The following is a 20,871-nucleotide window of genomic DNA, read 5'->3' on the forward strand; positions in this document are numbered from 1 at the left end:
AGACTTGCCATGGCCCATGGGATAGAGCCCCAAATTCTAACATGCCAGAAAGGCCACGACAGATCTGCCCTAGGCTTCCCTCTTAGCCTCGCCCTTCCTCGCGTCCTGACTGCTCCCTGTGCCCAGACCAGGCTCCCTTCCTCCTGCTCTCCCAGATCCACCCTCCAAGCTGCTTCCTCTGCCAGAAATCTTGGCGCCACACTCCTCTCTCCCCCTCCCATCCTTGGCCAGCCCTTCCTTACCCACCAAGTCCAGGGTATTTCCCTGGGCACTGCCATGAGTGTGGACGTTCCATGGCTGTACTTTCCCACAACTCCCTGCACAAGTACTTGTGCGATGTGTGTCTTTTCCCCTGGACTTAAAGGCACATGAGGGCCAGGGCTGCATCTGTCTCATTCGTGGACACAGCCAGCATCAGTCGTGTCTGGAACAAACTCAGCACTCAATAGTGTTGGCACGGCTCCTCCTTGAAGCGTGAGCTCAGATACGCAGAACGGGGACAGAGCGCAGGGTCCCCCCCCCCCCCCCCCCAGGAACCAGCTGTGAGGTCAGAGGTGATTCAGCCAGAGGTGGGGATCTCTGCGGCTATCAGCAGCTGGGCCGTGGCTTCTCCCAGGAGCAGGGCCCTCACGCACAGGCGGACGTGGAGAAGACGGGGCGCTCAGACAGGGTACTTAACCTTCTCCCCACAGACGGGAAGTGACTGGCCCAAGGTCTCCAGCCGCGGGAGTGGGGTTGGGAGTGGACATCTATTCCGGCCCTTTCACGCCGCAGCTGTTGCCTCCAACCTCAGGAAGAGAGGGTCGAGACGGGAAGTTGTGGGACTGACACAGGGTGGTGACAAACCATGACAGGGATCTGAAGGTTCGGGCTTGTGAGACCTCAAGCAAGTCGCCTCCGCTCTCTGCTCCGTAGGCGGAGTCTGTAAGCGGACTCCGAGGTGGAAATTTGCACGCACGACATTTATCAGGGACCGAAAGCGGAGGGCAGAGCGCAGCAGGACCGGGCACGGGTTGGGCTGGGGCGGAGCTGCAGCGTTGACCTCGCAAAGGGAGCCCCAGAGCTGGGACAGTCCTTCAGAGTGGTTTCAAATGGAGGCATGCGACCAGGCCTTTGTATACTCCTCTCCCGTCCGCTGGTCCTTGAAGGCCGACTAGACTGCCTGGCCCACACGGTCAGCGAGGCGGCTCCCTTCAGTCCGGGGCAGTTCCCAGAGGGGCTCCGCTGAGATCCTGCGGCAACTGACACTCCCAACGGGGCGGGGGTGCGGGATGAAATGAGGGCCGCCGTCTGGGCCGCACCCCACAGCATCCATTAGTAGGAATGTAGATTAGCAGTTTTCTTTTCTTTTTTTTTTTTTTTTAAGATTTTATTTATTTATTCGACAGAGATAGAGACAGCCAGCGAGAGAGGGAACACAAGCAGAGGGAGTGGGAGAGGAAGAAGCAGGCTCCCAGCAGAGGAGCCTGATGTGGGGCTCGATCCCATAACGCCGGGATCACGCCCTGAGCCGAAGGCAGACGCTTAACTGCTGTGCCACCCAGGCGCCCCTAGATTAGCAGTTTTCTAACTGTCCCACGGAGCCCTCGGGTTCCAAGAAGGTGCAGCGGGGGAGAAGCTGCTCTTCTTGGATGTGTTTGGGTTTCTGCGAAGGTCCAACTTATTTCCTTGGAAGAAAAAGCTCTGCTCGTTTGTTAGGCTCCTGCAGCACCTCCTGTTTCTCCTCTGGGGCGCGGATCGCAAGTAGAATTTAAATAAGTAGTTGTGTAGTAATCGAATCCGGCGCTTCCTCTGGATGCTACATGTCCAAAGGGCAGGAACCATACCTGTCTTGTTGGCTGCTCTGTCTGCAGCACATTTATGTAGCTGGCGCACGACATCTGTTGAATGAAAGGATGCCCCCCCCCCCATCGGAACACCGGGGAAGCGGCTCAAGCTGCAAATTTCTCAGTTCGACCTCCAAACACTGGTCCTCTAGGAGGTGGCAAGGCACAAAAAGTTGGAGAGCCACTTCATCCCGCTTGTCCCAGGGCTCTGGTGAATGTTGGGAACCGCTGGAGGAGACTTGCCCAGGTCCTGCCTCTACCCATTATCAGCAGTCCTCGATCCCAGCGCGGCTTCAAAAGCCAAACACAGAATCAAGCCACCGGCAACCTTGAACAAACTCCAACCTGGACAGGTGTGCCCAGGTCCTGGATCGCAAATGTGGAAACCTAAAAGAGATTCATTAGATCCAGTCTGGAGCCCAGAGTTTTCAATTCCACATGCAAATTAATTTGAATAAAAAATAAAAAAATAAAACCACCCGCAGATCGAGGGCCTAGGGAGTTTGGGGACAAAAGCAATGATCTGGAAGCAGACTGACAAGGGTTCAAAGCCTAAGTTGGGTGATGTTGGGCAGATATCTAAATGCTGAATGGCCCACTGGTGCTAGGTGCCAGGAGCTGAACTGTGCTAGGTGGTTTCATGCATTATTTAATCCACACAAGCTCCTGTGCCCGTAGGTATTAAGAACTGAACTAATTTGCATATGGTTGAGACCGACATTAAATATCAAAGCTGGAATTTGAACCTGGGTGTGACTGTTAAGTTGGTGTTCCCTAGACTCTCACTTGAGGTTCCTTTTCCACATCTGTAAAATGGGAACGTCACCCCTTTCTCACAGGGTTGTGAAGATTGAGATATTAAATTTGAAAACATTTGGCAAGGGCGCCTGGGGGGCTCAGTCGGTTAAGCATCTGCCTTTGGCTCAGGTTATGATCCCAGGGTCCTGGGACTGAGTCCCCAGTTGGGCTCCGTGCTCAGTGGGGAGTCTGCTGCTCCCTTTGCCTCTGCCTCTCCCCCTGCTTGTGGGCTCTCTCTCTAACAAATAAAATCTTATAAAACATTTTTAAAAAATGAAAACATTTGGGAAAAGTCATTTGGTAATGCGACCTGGAGAAGAACTGAAGATGTATTGCCTGTTTTTATGGCAGAGGAAATTTGAAGCCCAGTAAAATTATTCAACAACCCCCCCCCCCCAACCCAGGGATAGTAAGTGGCTAAGTCAGGACCAGAATCCAAGTTTTCCATTCCAATCTGCTTTGTTCTCTCACACCCCGTCAAACAACTTTAGAAGGAAGAACAGGTAGGTAGAACACCACAAAACATGAAGAGGGTAAAGGGAAAGGGAACATGGAGTTAATCAGGGGAGGCTTCCTGGAGGGGACCCAGTTTTCATTTTATGACAGCAGTGTTAGAGGAAGTGGGAAGCCAACAGAAGAGGTCTTGGTTCTTAGTCATAATGTGGTTTCCCTGATACGCTTACTAGAGTTCCCGGTGCCCAGAGAAGCTAAGAAACTTGACCAAGATCACACAGCTACCAAATGGTGCTGGTACGACGTGGAGGCCACATCTAACACTTTCCACCTGGTTGTCTCCTTGGTGCTGGAGAAGTGATGAGAAGCAGGGAAGCATACTGCGGTCGAGCAGGGAAGGAACACAAGGGGTTCCCACAGATTCTCAAAAGCCTCCCCCTGCAATAGGGGGAGCCCCATAGCAGGAAAAGCAGCAAGGTGAAATGCTTTGGCTTTGGGGTCAGGCAGACCCTGGTTGGAATCCCAGCTCCACCAACGACCACCTATGTGGCCCCAGCAATGTCACTTTACCCCTGGGTCTAAATTCTCTTGCAGATTCAGAAAAATGGCCTCCAAGTACCCAGCCCAAGGCCAGGCTTAGTGAGGAAAATAACACGGCCACTATTCTTTAGGCCATGTTAGGCCTAACAGGCTGGCCGGGCCAGCCACAGATGGGTGGCAGGGCTGGGCATCCAAGGGACAGAATAGACTTTTAATGCCAACCACTCCCCACCCTGCAATGCCCAGCAGGGTAGGGGCAGTAGGTCAGGTCTGTGATGCAATCAGAGCTCCCTGCTGATGCTAAGAGATGAACCATGACCCTTGCAAATGGAAAAACAGCCCATTAACAAGAAGTACAAAACCAAACCTCAGTAAACTTTTATTTTTCATCATACGGAACTGGTAGCAAAGCCAAAGATTCCTGCATGTGAACCCTAGATCCCCCTCCCTCCCCACCCCCGGGGGACATTTACAGAATCATCATGTCCCTTCTAGAATGCAAACCCCAATGCTGGGGCCTCTTCCCTCCTGCCCAGCTTCATTGCAGGGAGGGCTCTGAGGCCCGAAGGGGGTGCTAGTTGCTTCCCCATGCCTGCACGGGTGTGAAATGTGGCACGCTGACCAGGCTCCTCTCCTGCCGTCTCCAGAGAGGAGGGTCAGAAGCAGCAGCAGCATGACCCCTGCCTTTCTTCAGTCACCTCCAAACTGGTCAGAGAGGAGGCGCATACTGTCAGAAGAAGGGCAAGGGACGTCATCATTCACAGCTTATTTGCTACAGAAAGTGCCTGGGATCGGTCCTTGGCTGCTTCTGCCTCCAAGCAATCCACCTAAAATCGAGGAGGGGATGGAAACGGGGCTGGGGGGTGGGCTGGGGGGCTGTCCTAGGAAGGCAGCCGGGAGAGACTACCTGCAGGGCCGGGCTATCCCTGGAGGCCTTGAGACTCTGCAAGATTTGCAGTTTGCTGCTGGCAGGTTGGCCTGAGCAGCTCAGAGTAGACTCAGACATCACAGAAAGTCTCAGCCCCCCGTCCGCAACTATACAAACGGAGGTCGGGAGGTTTGGCAACGCAGCCTGGGGCAGGCCCCAAACAAGAACGCTGGGGTCTCCTAACTTTCCCCCTGAGCCCCTGCCTCTGAAGCCACTCAGAAAGGCTCGCTTGGCGGGAGAGGTCTGTGACAGCGCCGTGCGAGACAGGAGAGCAGGGTGCCAGCCTCTGGGGGGCCGGCGCAGTTCTGGGGAGAACAGATTTCTCCGTCCTCCTCTCAGGCATTGACTGTGGCTACAGAGGTGAGGCCCTGAAAAACCTCCCCCATAAAGAACCAAAATACAGAGAACCGGTAATACTCCCTCCTCTTCAGAAGGCAAAGGGACCCACAGACACCCCAAAATCTCTAGAGATAATCTACTTTTTTGATGCGCTTGGTTTCTCTTCTGGGGCCTCCCACGAGCAGGCATGGGAGAAATGGGTAAGAGGGTGAAGGGGAGGTCAAAGGAGCTAAACCAGGATTCAGGCAACCAGGGAAAAGGGGCCTTCAGGCTGCCCAACAGAACAGGCTTTTGGGGAGCAGGACACACAGACCAGCTGTGACACTGACTTTCACATTGATGGGTGAATGGCAGGGGGAGGTAATGAGATCTGGGAGGGAGGGAGGAGGAGGAAAGGCAAAGCTGCTTGGAGTGTCAGTCCCTGGAGGTGCTTGCCCCTCTCCTTCAGGGGCCAGCCAGGGACTTCCCAGTCCAGGAAGGCCGCGGGACTTGTGCTGCCTGCAGCCCAGCCTGCTGGCACATGAATCCGAGCTCGGCTCATTTCCCTTCCTGTGCCCTCTGCCTCTGGGGTCAGGGGCAGGAAGAAGGGCGTGGTCCCTGGGGATCTGCTAGCCCTCTTCCAGCTCCCAGGGGCAGAACTGAGATCCCAGAGTCAGTGCAATGATCCTGTCCATTCCAGTGAGAAAAAGGGAGGGTACGGCTCAGGGGCTGCACGTCACACACAAGCCCACCTCCAGAGTGGGGTGGGAGGGCCTGGGACAGAAAGGGATCGGGGTCTGTCACCAGACAGAGAAGTCCTCGCAGGGAGAAGGATGCCCCCAGGGGCAGCTGCTCCGGGCCCAGATTCTGCTTGCAGTCAGGTCATGTAGCGGGTGATGGCGCGCAGGGCGTAGAGCAGGGCGGCCTGCATGCGGGCCTCCAGGAGCAGCAAGTTCACGTGGACCTGGGGCACAGACAAGGACTTGTTGGTGACTGATGTCACTTCTGGCCACCCCCTTCCTTCCCAGACCACCATGTGTCTGGGCCACTCGCCTCATCCTTCTCTCCCATACAGAGACCCTGACCGTTCCTAAGGCTCTGAGAACTTTGGTGCAATGGCAGCTGAGGAATTTCAGGCACATTCATCCCTATCCTGACTAATCTCTTTATCTCACAAAGCTAAAAATAAGAGCTGGCCCTGGGCACTCAGGTTCTCATTTCACCCTCCCAGCAACCTTGAAATGCAGGCAGCGTTTGCTCTTACTGTAAGGGTAACAAGCTCAGGGGGCAAAGTGACTTGCCCAAGGTCACCATGCTACTGAGTGATTGTGTTCGCATTTGAACCCAGTTCCTTCTGGCTGCCACCGAGGACCCTGTGAAGCACACTCCCATTTGACAAGTGAGTAAATGGAGTCGGACACACAGTGGAGTAGGACTTGAATCCAGGATGGTACACAGCCAGGTGTCCCCATGGGCAGAAGACTCAGTCTGGGATACCACACTGGGTCCTGACCCCCTCCTCCCCGACAGGCTGTACCTTCTCCGAGTGGCGGAAGTGCCTCCAGAAGAGGTTGTACATTCTTCGTGTGGTCTTCTCCGGGTAGCAGGCCACTGTCTTGATATAGACCTTGAGGTTCCGTTCCAGGAGCTGGTTCACCTCCCCATAGTCATAGTCATCGTATCTGGATGGAAAGGCCCCGATAGCATCACTCTCCAAGTGCCTCCTCTCCCCTACCCCCACCCTACAGAAGGAGGAACAGAGTGTGGCAAGAAAAAGCAGAAAGTAGGAAGCAAGTAGGAGCTTGGTTCCTCTTAGAAAAATAGCTGACGTCATACATCGCAGGCCACTAGATTGGTTGGGGACCACTGCAAAGAATGCAGAGAACGAGCATGCTGTCCTGAGTACCAGCCACGGGCCATGTGGACACGTACCCATGGAATCCTCAGAACGACTATATATGCGGTCTGCAGAACTATTATATGTAATACACCACGTTCATCGGCCCATTTTATAGCCAAAAGGCAGATTCAGAAAAGTGAAGCCACTTGTCCTGGGAATGGAATTCAAACCCAGCTCTGCCTGGCTCCCATTTTTCCCCCCTGGAGAAGGAAGAGAGAAAGGGAAAAAGAAGTGATACTCATTTCCTGGATGGGTAAACTGAGGACTGGATAAGGCAGTTAGCTTGTTCAAAGTCAGAGAGCAGGTGGTGACAAGTCTAGAAGCCACTCTGTCCCTCTCCAGTCCAGTGAGCCAATGAGTCATGAGGACGGGGAACACTGGTTGAAAACCGGAGGACAGACTCAGTAGACAAAGGCACAGGAGGTCCGTGTTGGAGAAGGGGGTGCCCAGACCTGGGGGCTGGACAGAAGCAGCCTGGGCCACACTCTAAGATGCCTGTCCCTCCTCCACCTCCCCGGGACTGGAGAACTGTCAATGCCCGGCAAGAGAATGCCCAAGTAAGCACAACCGAATCCACTCAGTGGAACAGAATTTACAGCTAGTCATACATAAACACACATTTTCTACAGGGAACATGGACCTTTCTACAATTTGGATTTTTTTTTTTTATGCTTGGAATAAACCATTAAATGAGAAAAGCCACATCATGCGTTCATTAAAATATGCACACATTTGATTAAATGAGTAAAATAAGTGAAACGAGGAGGAAGAAAATCTTGTGTTTGTAAAATTGTGTCTGTTTTGGTTATTTCTGCATGGGAAAGAGACAGTAGAGAAATACTTAACAACAGTCAGGGCAGGCGGGGTCACAGATGATCCTGATCTTGATTTTCTTCTTTCTGTTATTTCTGTTTCCTAAATTTACTATAAATCTAGTTCTTTCTCTTTAGAAACATCAAACATACATTTTTACAAATGTAATAACCATTAAAACTCCAACCACACAAAAGCAACCACATCAGAAAGAAGAAAAGCAACGGAGAAAGATGTCACAGGATGTGGGTGTGGTTGTGAAGTAGCCGAATTTGGGGAAAGGTTTTTTTTCCCCTTAATTCTTTGAATTTTCCACAATGTTATCAGAGTGACATTTCTTCAAATTAAAAAAAAAAAAAATTGGCCTGGGGGAACCTGGGTGGCTCAGTCGGTTAAGTGTCTGACTCTTGATCTTAGCTCATCTCTTGATCTCAGGGTCGTGGGTTCAAGTCCTGCATTGGGCTCCAACCTGGGCATGGAGCCTACTTAAAAATATGAACAAACGAATGGATGAATGAATGAATGAATGAATAAATAAATAAATAAATAAATGGGGGGGGGCTGGATGGCTCAGTCAGTTAAGCCTCCAACTCTTGCTTTCAGCTCAGGTTATGATCTCAGGGTTGCAGGATTGAGCCCCAAGTTGGGCTCGTGCTGGGCATGGAGCCTACTTAAGGTTCTCTCTCTGCCCCTCCCTGCCCTCTAAAAAATAAATTAAAAAATAATAAAAATTTTTTTAAAAATTTAAAAATTGGTCTGTGTATATTCCTGACAAGTAATTTCACACCTAGGGCTCACCTACGAGGACTTAGGTGTAAGGCTAGTCAGTGCACAAGGTGTTTTTGATCGTGAAAAACTGTGAACTACCTACACACCCGACAATTGGGAAGAGGTTGAATTAGATTACATCTATAACGGAACACCATGCAGGGATGAAAAAGCATAAAGGAGGGGCACCTGGGTGGTTCGGTCTGTTAAGCATCTGCCTTCAGCTCAGGTCATGATTTGGGGGCCCTGGAATTGAGCCCCTCATCGGGCTCCTTGCTTCTCTCTCTGCCCCTTCCCCTCCCCCTGCTCGTGCTCTCTCTCTTGTTCATTCCCCCTCTCAAATAAATAAATAACATCTTAAAAATAAAAAACCCTAAAAGGTCTATTCATACTGACAAGGAAGGCAGTTCACGATAGATTATTAGGTGAAAAAAAGCAAGTTGTAGAATATATCAAGCATGATTCCATCAATTTAAAAAATCTACTTAGAAAAAATCAGGAAATAGGTAACAAGATGAAAATTTAATCACATACTATCCAGAGACAACCATTATTAATTAACATTTTAGTGTGTAGCCTTCCACACATTTTCCATGCATGCACACATTTTTAGCATAAAAAGGAGGGGACAAAAGGAAGATTCTGGTTGGTAACCAGCTTTCTTTTTTCTCAATACGTTTTGAATAATTTCCCATAGCAATGTAAAGAGACCATTATTATAATTTGTAATAGCTGCATACTTTTTCACTGAGTGGCTATAACGTTATTTAAAGTCTCCTACTGATGGGCATTTATGTTGTCCTTATTTATTGTAAGAGAAGAATTCCTACTTGGAATGGAAATTCTCTCTCTCTCTCGGTATCTCCACAGTTATCTCTAGGGGGTGGGATTAAAGAGTTTCATCTACAAGGTTCAAACAGTCAGCACAGCCACTACCTTTTATAATCAGCAACGAAATAAATTTGCTTTGAAAAATAGTATAGGCAGGCAGAAGGGAAAAGAAAAAACCGAACAGGAAAGGAAACAGCTGTGAGCTCGGACTGAGGGCTGGCAGTGCAGCAGGCCCTGGTAAGGGGCTAGCTGCTCACCTGATACCGAAGACACAGTGGATGTAATTCCAGATGGCCCTGCGGAGCATGGACGTGTCTACTCCGCTGTGCATGGCGATGGTGTTGTAGGTCAGGCTATAGGCTGCCTGGAACTTCTCATCCAGCAGCTGTCCGCCCTCAGGGTAAAGCCGCTGGATCAGTGAATAGCCATGGTCTTCCCAGGTATAATCCTGAGACACGTGGGAAGGGGTCAGGGAGCAGAATCTTGGGGGCCTGAGGCTGGCCGGCCCTAGGGACCCCATCCTCTGAAGCACAACTTTGCTCTCCATAATGTCCCTTTCCCGCCCCACAGATCTAACCTGCTGCTTGATCTGGGCCTGCTGCTTGGTCTGGGTCTAAGAAGCCAAGGAGGACGTACCCTGGTGATGACCTTGTCCTTATGATCCCTGAGCTTAGGGCGCAGAACGGTCCTGTCATGATCTAGGGTGTCCCATTTCCCTTATGGAATCGTGAGGGAGAAGGTGCCCGGCTCTCTAACCACTCCAACCATCCACCTCTGCTTGTCCGTCAACCCAGAGCAATGCCAAGAATAGCCTGGAGAGCCTACCTGGGCACGGAAGGTGGGGGGCGCCTCAGCCCCTCGCCGGGTGAAGTCCTCATAGCCGAACGTGGGGTCGTCCACAAAGCACAGCATGTCTGGGTGTGGAGAGGGCTCCAGGATGTCAGCTAAGGACGTCAGAAGCACGTCACAGTGAGGCCAAGACATGGAGTACAGGGCACCTACGCCTGACTAATCAACAGGTGGCTGGGGGAGGATGAGGCGGACCCACGGACCCGGGGGCTACAGCCCCGGAAGTAACAACAGCAGTTATTCACGGAGCCACTTAACTCTGTGCTAAGAGCTTTGCTTCCATTGTCCCATTTACCCCCATGCCCATCCTTCACATGGGAGGAGGCTGAGGCCCTGAGACAGGAAGTGACTTATCAGGCGTCACATTGCCAGAAGGGCTGACGCGTCATGATTCAAACCCAGGTCTGACCCTGAAGTCCACGCTCGGAACATCTTAGAAGAAGTAGCTGGGATGTGGCTGCCTCCAAAATCCAAGAGGTGCCGTGCACGGAGTTGCCCACTCCCCAGGAGGGATGGTGTTAAGAAAGGGGGCAGCCCCTGGGCCCTGGATGCCTGTGATCCCGTACCTGAGGGAGTCACCAGAAGGCTCTCTGACTTCTCCAGCTCAAAGCGGCTCTCCATCTCCTCCTGGGATGCCCCCTCATCCCGTAACAGGCTCTCCTGCAGCTGCCTCATGCGTTCCATCAAAGCTTCCACGTCCCGGGCAGCCTCAAAGCCCTGGAGGAGGGACCCAGGGGTGACCGTTTACTCCTCGGCCCCAGGACAGTCCACACATCCCTCCCACAAGCCAGGCCGTCCCGAGTGATCGCAAAGGCCTCCTGCCCCCCGAGGCAGCCACGGTGCTGGGCAGCTCGCATGGTCTGTGTTTTCCAAAGCGAAGTTTAAGAAGCTACGGGGTAGGCACATCTTCTTTGTGTATCAACTTCCCTCACAGGAAAGGTACTGTTGTTAAAGTAGCTGTAATTTTATATCAAAACAAACAAGGCCACCTTATAGAGTAAGAGGCAAACTTCGTATCTGTAATGTGCTAATACGCAGGAGACCTTAGACCTGTGACATGCCGAGGGGCCAACCACATGGTTCTTTCATTTAACCTCACAACTGCTATGAAGGAGGGGTCTTTAGCCTCACTTCACAGGTGAGAAAAGAGTCTCAAAGTCAACGAACTTTTCTGAGGCCTCTCAGTGCGAGAGAAGGAAGCGCTGGCTTCCATCCCAGAACCAGAGGCCATGCTAGCCTCCTTTCCCCACAAGACCCAGGCCCATGCCTTACCCCAGAGCTGTTCATTGGGTCCCTGCTGGGGGGGCTGCTCCGCTCACTGGGTGGTGAAGGTGCCTGGGGGGCAGGGCTGCCCTCTGAGTCCCCCTCAGGGAGGATGCCACAGCCAAACACGAAGGACGCCAGTGAGTGGCAGTGGGTGAGCAGGACCAGGGCCTGGATGAGCTCGGCCAGAGACCAGCTGTGCTCGCCCGTCTTCAGCAAGGCCTGGAGAGGAAAAGAGGCCAGACCTGCTCAGGGCGTGGCCCTGGGCTGACTGGCTGACGTGCCCCAGCCCGGCCCCTGTGTCCCCGTGCCCCCTGCCCACGGCACCTGGATGTGCTCCTTGGTGATGAGCCACGGCCGGTGTGCCAGCAACTTGTTGATCTCGCTGAGTTTGCGCAGCTTCTCGGGGGCCCGATGGAGACCAAGCAGCCACTCAGGGTCACCTCCCGTCTGCAGAAACTCGGCCATGTGCGAACCCACCAGGTAGGAACACTGGTGGCGGGCGGCAGCCTGTGCAGGGGGTGGACAGAGCCTTGTTCAGGGTGGATACCCCATGGAGGGAGAAATCGCAGGCCTCACTGTTGCCAGAGAGGCAGGACACTTAGGTCCTAACCCCGGCTTCACTAGTCAGCTGTCCTCCCTTAGGCAGGTCACCTGAATCTTTTGTGCCTCAGTTTTCTGATTCTGACTACAAATGCCTCTCTTTGGGGCGCCTGGGTGGCTCTGTTGATTAGGTGTCCAACTCCTGATATCAGCTCAGGTCTTGATCTATCTCGGGGTCGTTGAGTTCAAGCCCTGCATCAGGCTCTATCCTGGGTGTGGAGCCTACTTAATTAAAAAAAAAAAAAAAAGCCTCTCTTCAAAATCTAGAATTCTGTGGATGATCAGATAAAGTCAGGGCTTTCCTCTGCTCTGGGCGGCCTCTCCTCCCAGCGTATGAAACGAACTCCGGAAGCACCAGCAAAGAGATCCAAAGACCAAATCCCCCCATGTGGCCAACCCGACAAAAGCTGGGCTCCGACAGGCTCACCATGATGGCAATGTAGTGGCGCCAGGAGCTGGCCAGGGGCCCGTCTGCGTGCAGCAGGAGGCAGTGCAGGCGCCAGAAGCAGCTGAGGTAGTCAGGGTGCAGGCCCATCACCACCGCCAGGTTGTCCACCCGCCCCGAGGACATCAGTGCCTCCAGCCGCAGGTGCTGCTCCAGGCTCTCTGCTCCCTCCTGAAGGACCTGCCAAGCACAGGGGAGAGGGTGGGTTCCGTCCTGCTCTCCACACCAGAGAGATCAACGTATTCACTGCACTGGGACTATAATAGCCAAGAAACCAAAAACGACCACCATGGCTAAAAAAAGGAAAATAGGGGAGAAAAAGATAGTTCCTTAGGTGATTTCCTGGCTCAGGGTCACAGATCTAGCAAATGACAGAACGTGGATTCAAGTCTAAAGTAGCACCAAAGCCTATTTATTTCCTTCGTTATAAAAGAGGACCGGTTATTTACAAATGTGAAAAAATAAAATACGAGAACAATACTTGAGTTGAAAATTCCGGGCTAGATATAAATAATCAGCAGGTGGTTGTTTGCTTTCCATTTACAAAGGGTGGAGAGAGAACTGGGGGAGGGGGGGTGGGTTAGACATTTGTTAACAGCTCATTAACTACTTGGCTACACATTTAGGAGAGCAAACAGGACGACAAAACAAAACATTTGCTTTTGTTCACCCAAGGCCAAAGAAATAGGAGGGAACTATTATTTTTAAATTTTTCTACGCATGTACTTTGAAGATATCCCCGCCACCACCAACCCCATGCTAGAATGTCAGCTCTGCGATGGCAAGGAGTTTTGTCTGTCTTGTTCTCTGCTCTATCCCCTGCACTTACAACAGTGCCTGACATAGATGAATCGTTCAATAGGTATCTGGTAAATGAATGAATGAATGATCTGACTCAGTGGGTGAAAGATATGTCTTGTATTAAGTGACAAAAATAAAGAATACGACGATAACCCCCCACCTCAAATGTTGTAAACTATGACCTTGGTTCTATATGACAAAAAGTCCAAGAAACAGTGATAAATGGTTAAGTAACCGTGATTATCTCTGCGGGAGGTGAGATTCATGAGACTAGAGCTGAGACATTAAAAATTTTTATAATGAATATAATATCACTTTTGAAGTTGAAAAAAATGTCATGTATGTATAGTCAAGGAAGAGCAGTTAATACAGATAGTTCTATCTTCTTAAAGAACAGGCCTTGTTCTGGGAATCCGAAGTTTGTTCATTACCTAGCTGTGTCATTATCACTTTATCTCTTTGAGCCCGTTTCTTCCCAGCGACGTGGGGTTGATACGCATGCTTCACAGAGCTGTTGGTGGGTTAAATGAGTCAGGAACCTGACGCCGTTATTTCGAGAGACAGGAAAAGACCCCCACCCACACAATGGCCCATGTCCTTTCTTCCCAGAGACCGAGATTTCCTAACCCCTTCCAAGCTTACCTCCTCTACCGGGATGAAGGCACTGGGCCCTCGGGGGCCTCGCCGAGCCCGGCTTTCCCTCTGCTCCTAGAAGGAATCACACCATGCTTATTGGAGGTAAAAGGGAGGACCAGGAGTATAGTCATCTCTCCAGCATTCTCCTCCTACCCAACAGGCCACACCGAGCTTTTAAAACCACCCTTTCGGTGCACCCCGCATGGAGGAGTCAGGTGGGAGACAGACACCTGGTGGCAGGTGGGGAAAGGGTAAGCAAGAAAGGGCAGGGACCCAGGAGTCCCAGTTTTGGGTGGGAGGGGCGTGGGGAAGGGAAATATACAGCCACCATGGTACCCGTCTCTCCAGGAGGCCACGTTTTAGCAGCCGTGGAGATCCCATATATGAAACCCCCTCGTCTGCATCCTGCAGCCAGACTATCAAGTCCATTACTTAGATTCCTATGAACAGCCTCAACTGCTCTCCAAGTGTCACGTCTTCAGCCCTCCCACCACCGCCACCACCTACCTCGCAGACTATAACCATCTCTTGTCTGGACTGCCACCCACAGCCTCACCAATGGCCTCCCTGCCTCCAGTGCCCCGCCCTCTCCTACCCACCCTCTCCCAAATTAACGAAACAAACGAATAAGGAAAACATCACCTCTAGAACGAGGAGCACATGCAATGAGTCCATGACACTGGTGGTTTCGAGGAGGGTAAACTTTCTGCAGCCCAATGAAATTTTCTCAAGTGCAAATCTGATCAGCTGGCTTAAAACCCCACCTCTAGCTCCCATAGCCTTCCAGGTAAATTAGTGGTTCAGGCCTACTGTTCTCCCACTGGTCACTCCTTTTGCAAAGCTATCTCACAGTCTTCCAGGGTCTGGGAACCTTCTTCTGACCCTCAGCTGGGACCCTACACTTCCTGGTGCTTTTGCTTCTGAAAACACTGTCTTGTAATTGTCTGATTCTGGTCTCCCTACTGCCAGACCACATTTTATGGAGAGCAGGGCCAGGTCATTCATACCACCCTGTGAATGAAGAGAACAGAGAAAGCTGAGCAGAAGGAGTCCAAGCAGGGCACACAAGGCTGACAGCGGCATCTATTCTGATGCCATGTATTGGAGCCTCTTCAGAAACCACCAGTCATGCACTCGCTAAATCTGCTCCTGGTCTGAGAGGTGGGGTTCAGAGAGGAGGTTTTATCTATTCATTTGTTTTGGTACGGGGTGGCGGGGGGGCTCTCAGTACTGGCCTTGAAAATAGTTTACCCAAACCAGAGTCATGTCCTCACTGGACAGAGACAGTGTCTCCCTAACTCTCCCCTCCTCACTGGAAACCAGACTGAGTATCAATCCCTAGGTGTCCAGGGACTAGAGATAATCATTGAACCTCCCTTCTCAGATGGCCAAAAGACCCCTGAGGGAGGCAGAACTCTGGGACTCTCAAAGACCACACAGAAAAAACAATGGGATCTGCAAGTCCCAGGTCTGAGTACCAATTCTGCTACCAACTCGCTGAGTGACTTTGAGAAAGTGACCTAGACTCTCTGGGCCTTAATCTTGGACAAAGAAGGTACGTGGGCTAATTGCTCAGGCCCCTTTCAGCCCACACTTCTGGGAGCTACCAGGCCAGGCTGGTCCAAGTCCAGCACAGAAATCCCAGCAATCTCCAAGTACTCTCTTTCAGCTTCCCTCCTCCCTCACCAAAGAAAAAAAGCCTAACAGCTCTGTCTAGTAGGAGATAAGGACTGCTGACTCCACAATCTGGGCCTCTCCCTCAGGGGACCTGAGGACAGATAGAAAACCAGAGCCTGAGGGTGGGTGGGGAGAGGGTTAGGAGAGGGAGACCTGGAGGGCCCCCCAAGGTGCTGGGGAGGTACAGGGTACAGCCTTGGGAACCCCTTCTTACTCTAAAATTTGCCCTAGGACCTGTTGAGGGAAGGAGCTGATAACCTGTGAGTCTTCAGGCGATAGGTCTGGACCCACCATTTTCAGTCCTGATGATAATGATGATGGTGATGGTGATGACGATGGCGACAGCCATGATGGTAATTACAGAGTACATTTAAAAGATACAGGCTCCTGACCCAGAATGCCTGGGCTCATATGACAACTCCACCACCTATTCTCTGCTAGCTAGGGGAGCCTCGGTTTCCCTACCAAATAATGGGGATAATAGTACCCACTTTCACTGGGCAGGCATGAGGATTTAATGAGATAATGCCCCTACAGCCCTTACCTCAGTACCTGTATCACCAGAAGCACCTCATAAAAGTCAGCAGTCAGCCATCATTAACCTTAACCTCATTGCAATTTCAAACAAGGGCTTCTCAGCGGAGCAGCACAAAGCCCCTTTGAGAAGCTCTTAAAAAGATGCCAATGCCAAGGTCCCACCTCCAGCAATTATAATTTAATTGGGTGGAGCCCAGCATAATTTACAGCCAGGGTGGAGGGCCGGTGTTTCACACCCTTTATTGATCATTTTCTCAAGTATAAGGTACTGTGCTAAGTGCTTTCCAGGTGGAACCAGAATTAGTTTGTTCACAAATATTTTTGATGAGTACAATGCAGGCAGCTAGAGAACAGGAGTGAAAAGACAGTCTCAGCCTTCACAGAATTTATGATCTAAAGGCGAATGACAGATGATGAATAGGGTTTCAAATCACAGATTGTATAAAGTAAATGAAATAGAGCAGCGAGAGGGTGTATGATGGGGTGGGGGGGTACCATATATTAGTCTGAGGAGACAGGGAAAGCTACTGGGGAGGTAACCTTTGTGTTGGTATCTAAAGAGCAAATATCTAAATGAGTTGATGAGAAGGCAGCAGGGCCCACAAAGATCTAGGGGACCAGCATTCCACTCGAAGGGAACAGAAAATACAAAATCCTGAAGGCGAGACCACGTAGATTCCGATCCAGAGCTTCAAGACCCTGAAAGCTTCTCTGACCCTGACACCCAGAACTTGAGGGAAAGCAGGCAGGGCAGGGTCCTGCTGCCAAGAGATGATGCCTCCACATCAGCCCTCCCCTATTTCCCGGAGTAGGAAGTCCTAACAACAATGGTAGGTAGCACCACTGATTACCATCAGCTAGGCCTTTCACGTGCACTGAAAGGTAGGCTCTACTCCTCCTCCTAGGGCTCCCATCTTACAGATGGTAAGTGTCAGAGAGGTCAAGTCAGGCTTTGCACCTGGGGTTCACCAGGAGAAGCTCCTCCTCCCTGCCCACGTTTCCTGGGATCCACTGCTCCCGGACACGACACCTGCATACAGTGTTTTTTCTTACTTGGAGGGCAGGGGGATCGAGTTCCCTGGTACCCCAATAACGCTGAAGTCAGACAGCCCTCTCGGTGGCCACTGAGCAGGGAGGGCTTCAGGCAAATTGTAAAAAGAGGATAATCGCCCCACAAGCCCAGTGCCCGCCTCCTAATGTAAACCCTCGCTAAATGTTATTTTTTATATTCGCTCAGGCATTTGCATACAGGTTCCATCTACTCTTCATCAGTTTTGGGGTGGGGTGGGGGTCTCTATGTTGCACCCAAGGAAGGATTAAGATTCCAAAGATTAAGCACCAGCTGACAAGTGGCCAGCCTGAGATACGAGCTCAGTTCAGTTTGGCTTCCAAGGATTCTGTTCACCACCCACATCGGCCTCTTGGAGTAGCCCCAGCCTTTATTCTCAGCACCCCATCCGGAGCCTGCAACCCCCAGGCCTCAGCTACACACACCTGTGAAGTCATTCTGCCAGGTGGTAAGGGGCAGAGACTCCCCCGTACCCCACTCCATGGGCAGCCGTCTCCAGAACTCAGGTACCTGCATGAGTTCACACATGAGAGGGAGACACAGAGCCCAAGCAGCCTCTTACCTCCAGCCTTGGAGGGAAGGGGTGTGAGTGGCGCCATGGGCTGGGCACTAGGCTAAGTGCTTTACACATATGATCTGGCTGATTTCTCACAACTACCCCGAGGGAAATAGGGCTTATTACTCTTTCTTCAGAGACAGCTCACTGAGGCTCTTTCCGAGTCCTGCTCCAGACGCGCACAGCTCAGGTCTGACTTCGAAGTATGCACAGGTCACGAGGGTCAGTCAAGCCAACAAGGGGTAAAGAGTTAGGAACACTTATTAGGTGGTAAGAACAGTGCTGGGGGTGTGACCTACATGACGTTTCTAGTCTGGCAAAGGAGACACGCAAACGCCAATTACATGACTGTTACACTATAATTGGGATTAAAGCTCCGACCGCTGAGAAGAGGGACTGAAAGAGGGTATGCAGAAGGGACTTATCGGGTGGGGGAGGGAAAGCCTCCCTGAGGAAGTTGATGTTTGAGGAAGTGATTCTAGAGCCCAAGAGGGCTCTAAACACATACCACCAGTCCTAGAGTGAAGTCCTAGAGTCTGTAGGCCTTGACCCTTTTAGGTTAAGGGAATATGGTAAAGTGATGGGAGTTGAGGGGCCTGTACTTTTGGGTGTTCCCTTGGGCATCAGGCTCTGTAAGTTCAGCGCCCTACTGTCTTCTAAGGATTCTGCTTAAAGCAGTCATCTTCCCAAGGTCCTCTTTTTCTTGAGAGAGAAGAGTATGTGGAAAGGGTTCAGATACCACCATCTTTCCCTTGCTGCTGACAAGTGGCTTCCACCTAAAGGCCACTCCCTTAGAGCCTGCCCAGACCACCTGCAGCACTCACTTCTCCCCAGGCCACTTCCCAGAGAGGGAAGGGCCAACTCACACCTCAGGCAAGAGGGACAGGTTCAGGCACCCCATTGTGACACACTCTGGGGAAAGGGAAATGACCACATTCTAACGATACCCAGCATCTCTGACTCAGTTATTACGTTCCAAGCACTGTCCTTTAGCCTTTGCTTGTATTCTGTCCTTTCTCCTAACAATCCTCAGAGATACTATCAATCTCCATAGGAAGAAGTTGCAGACGGGAGAAATGATCACTTGGCCAAGGTCACACAGCAAGTGAATGGGAGGGCTGGAATATCAACCCAGCAGCTCCCCTGGAGTAGCCAGGTGTTCTCAATAATAATATGACTCCCCCCAGCCCCCACCAGAAAGAAATGGACTCAAAGTGACTTGGTCAAAGCCACTCAGCAGACAAGTGACAGGAGTGGGTCTCATTCCTCCACCTGGGGTTCTTAAACCATGATGGGGAAGTGTAAACAAGCTCACAGAAAACCCAGGACACAAACCATAGACCGCTGGAGGTAGGACCCCTAGAAACCAAGCTGCTCAGAGAAGGACAGCGATTTTCCCAGGGTCACACAGTAGGACTAGCAGTTGTCGCACTCCCAGGCACAGCAATACACTTGCATCATGCTCCAGGCCTGGAAACTAAAACAAGCAAAACTCTCTGTAGTGCCAAGCACAGCAGGGAATCTTAGAGACGCCCAGGCCAGAGAATGAGCTACTTGGTGGGACTAGCGAAGGAAGTCTCTCCATAGCCCCTCCTGGGCCTCAGTTTCCTCATCCTGGAAAATGGGGCTGAAGTGTAGCTCCTATTTTGCTAGTTTAGTACCGAGGACTCAGAAAAGGCAAAACCCGGAGATCAGCATCTAGGAGGTGCTTAAGAAATGATAAGATGTCCACTGTGGACGGTGGTGGTGACGGGGGGTGGGGAGGAGGCAGGAGGTGTGTCAGATTAGGCCCAGCCCATTCCTAGCTTCAGTGCAAAGAGTCCCTGCGAAACAAACTTCTGCGACCTCAGACCACTTAGTAGGACGCAGCCTAATCCGCGCTTGCCTTCGGAAGCCGCGTCCAGGGTTTTTCTCCTTGAAACCAGCTTCGGCCGCCGCCACCGCCGCATACCCCGCAGCCAGCCAAGGCCCCGGAACACCCGCGCTCCCCCGCTGCAAATCGGGGGTGCAGGTGTAGGCGGGGGACTAGGTCGACCTTCACTGGCAAGTCCCAGGTGCCTTAATCCCCGCACTGGGAGACTGGAATGGGGACGTATCCTAGAAAGAGTCCTCCGCCCGCCAGCCCCAGCCTAGAGGAAGGGAATCTGCGGAAGGGGGCGGGGAGGAGGAGTGGTCGGGCCGCAGCGGCCGGGATTTGCCTGGACTTGAAGATTCTCCCGTCAAGAGCCCAAACCCAAGATAACCTCGAGAACGCTCCCCTCTCATTGGCCAGGAGTCCGAGGGAGCCAGGGAAGGTTCCACAGCCCCGGGGGGAGGGGGAGGGGGCGGAGAGGGCCGAGACAGCCAGTTGATGCAACCCCATTCCTAGGTTACGCGCTCCACTCTCCCTCCCCGAGCCCGGGGCGTTTTGGAGGGGTGGGGGGTGCGCACAGATTCAGCTCGGGACAGCCCGAAGCTCGGCCGCAGCTCGGGGCTCAGGGGAAGAGTGGCGTCGCTCGGCCGCTGCTTACCTCTCCGGCCCCGGGGCCGCCGCCGCCGCCGCCCGGGGCGAACGGCAGGTAGCCCTTCAGCTCTGCGCGGCACTCGGAGTCTGCAACGATCATGGTGTGTGCCAGGATCCGGCCCCGGCTCGCCGGCGACCCGCGCACCCGAGGGGGTTTGGGACGGACGCACACAGGAAGCCGGGACTGGGGGCCGCTGGGGAGGTTCTAGAGCCCCGGGGTGTCTCTCGGGGTTCCAGAACGCTCCGAAAGCCCAGAATCCGCGGACAGCCGCTCCTCCGCTGGACTCTCCCCTTGGTAGGCTTCTGGAACGGTGAATGGCCTCAGGAGCCTGGGATTGGCCGCGGCCCAGGGGTTTTCACGGCCCGGAGTGCCTCGGAAGTCCGCAGTGGCCACGGCTGCTCGCCAACCCAGCGCTCTTCAGCATCCCCGCCGCGGAACTGCCAGCGCTCGCCCGGCTCTGACACCAGCAGCGCCGCTCAGCCTGCTGCGGTCCCCGGGGGAGGGCGGGGACACAAAAGCCCCGCGCCGCAGCCAATCAGGTGCCTGTTTCTCGGGGAGGCGGGGGCGGCACCGCCCCCTGGAGCCGACAGCTCCGCCAATCGGCACCGGGAAGCGCCCGGGAACTCTGGGAGCTGTAGTCAGCCCCGGATGAATGCTGCAAACTTTTGCAAAAGGGTTTAGTCAGATTGTTGGCAACATCAGCCGAGAGTGACAGCCAAGAGAGTCATTAGGGCTGCGTAATGAAACGGGACTTCA

At 52.5% G+C, this 20,871-nt stretch overlaps 1 protein-coding gene across 1 annotated transcript; it reads right to left on the reverse strand.

Annotated features, from left to right (window-relative positions):
• Window positions 1-3,055: 3,055 nt before the first annotated feature.
• On the reverse strand, window positions 3,056-20,589 carry SESN2 (sestrin 2). Its single transcript, XM_045782364.2, has 10 exons — window positions 20,122-20,589; window positions 13,779-13,844; window positions 12,318-12,515; window positions 11,615-11,797; window positions 11,297-11,509; window positions 10,591-10,741; window positions 10,001-10,119; window positions 9,433-9,623; window positions 6,401-6,545; window positions 3,056-5,827 (listed from the first exon to the last, which is right to left on the reverse strand). Exons 1-10 carry the CDS (start codon window positions 20,212-20,214, stop codon window positions 5,741-5,743), a joined length of 1,446 nt encoding a protein of 481 aa, XP_045638320.2. The 5' UTR covers window positions 20,215-20,589; the 3' UTR covers window positions 3,056-5,740.
• Window positions 20,590-20,871: the final 282 nt, after the last annotated feature.

This window comes from Ursus americanus, chromosome 33 (assembly GCF_024610735.1).
Source record: "Ursus americanus isolate L20-20 chromosome 33, mUrsAme1.1.p, whole genome shotgun sequence".
Lineage (NCBI taxonomy): Eukaryota > Metazoa > Chordata > Mammalia > Carnivora > Ursidae > Ursus > Ursus americanus.

Excerpts from the sequence above, each read along its gene's own strand:
- SESN2 (XM_045782364.2), bottom strand. The coding sequence starts at position 20,214 with ATGATCGTTGCAGACTCCGAGTGCCGCGCAGAGCTGAAGGGCTACCTG. Across the intron at positions 12,516-13,778 it reads CCTTCATCCCGGTAGAGGAG|GTCCTTCAGGAGGGAGCAGA; the intron begins GTAAGCTTGGAA and ends TGTGCTTGGCAG. Across the intron at positions 9,624-10,000 it reads CCCCCACCTTCCGTGCCCAG|GATTATACCTGGGAAGACCA; the intron begins GTAGGCTCTCCA and ends CACGTGTCTCAG.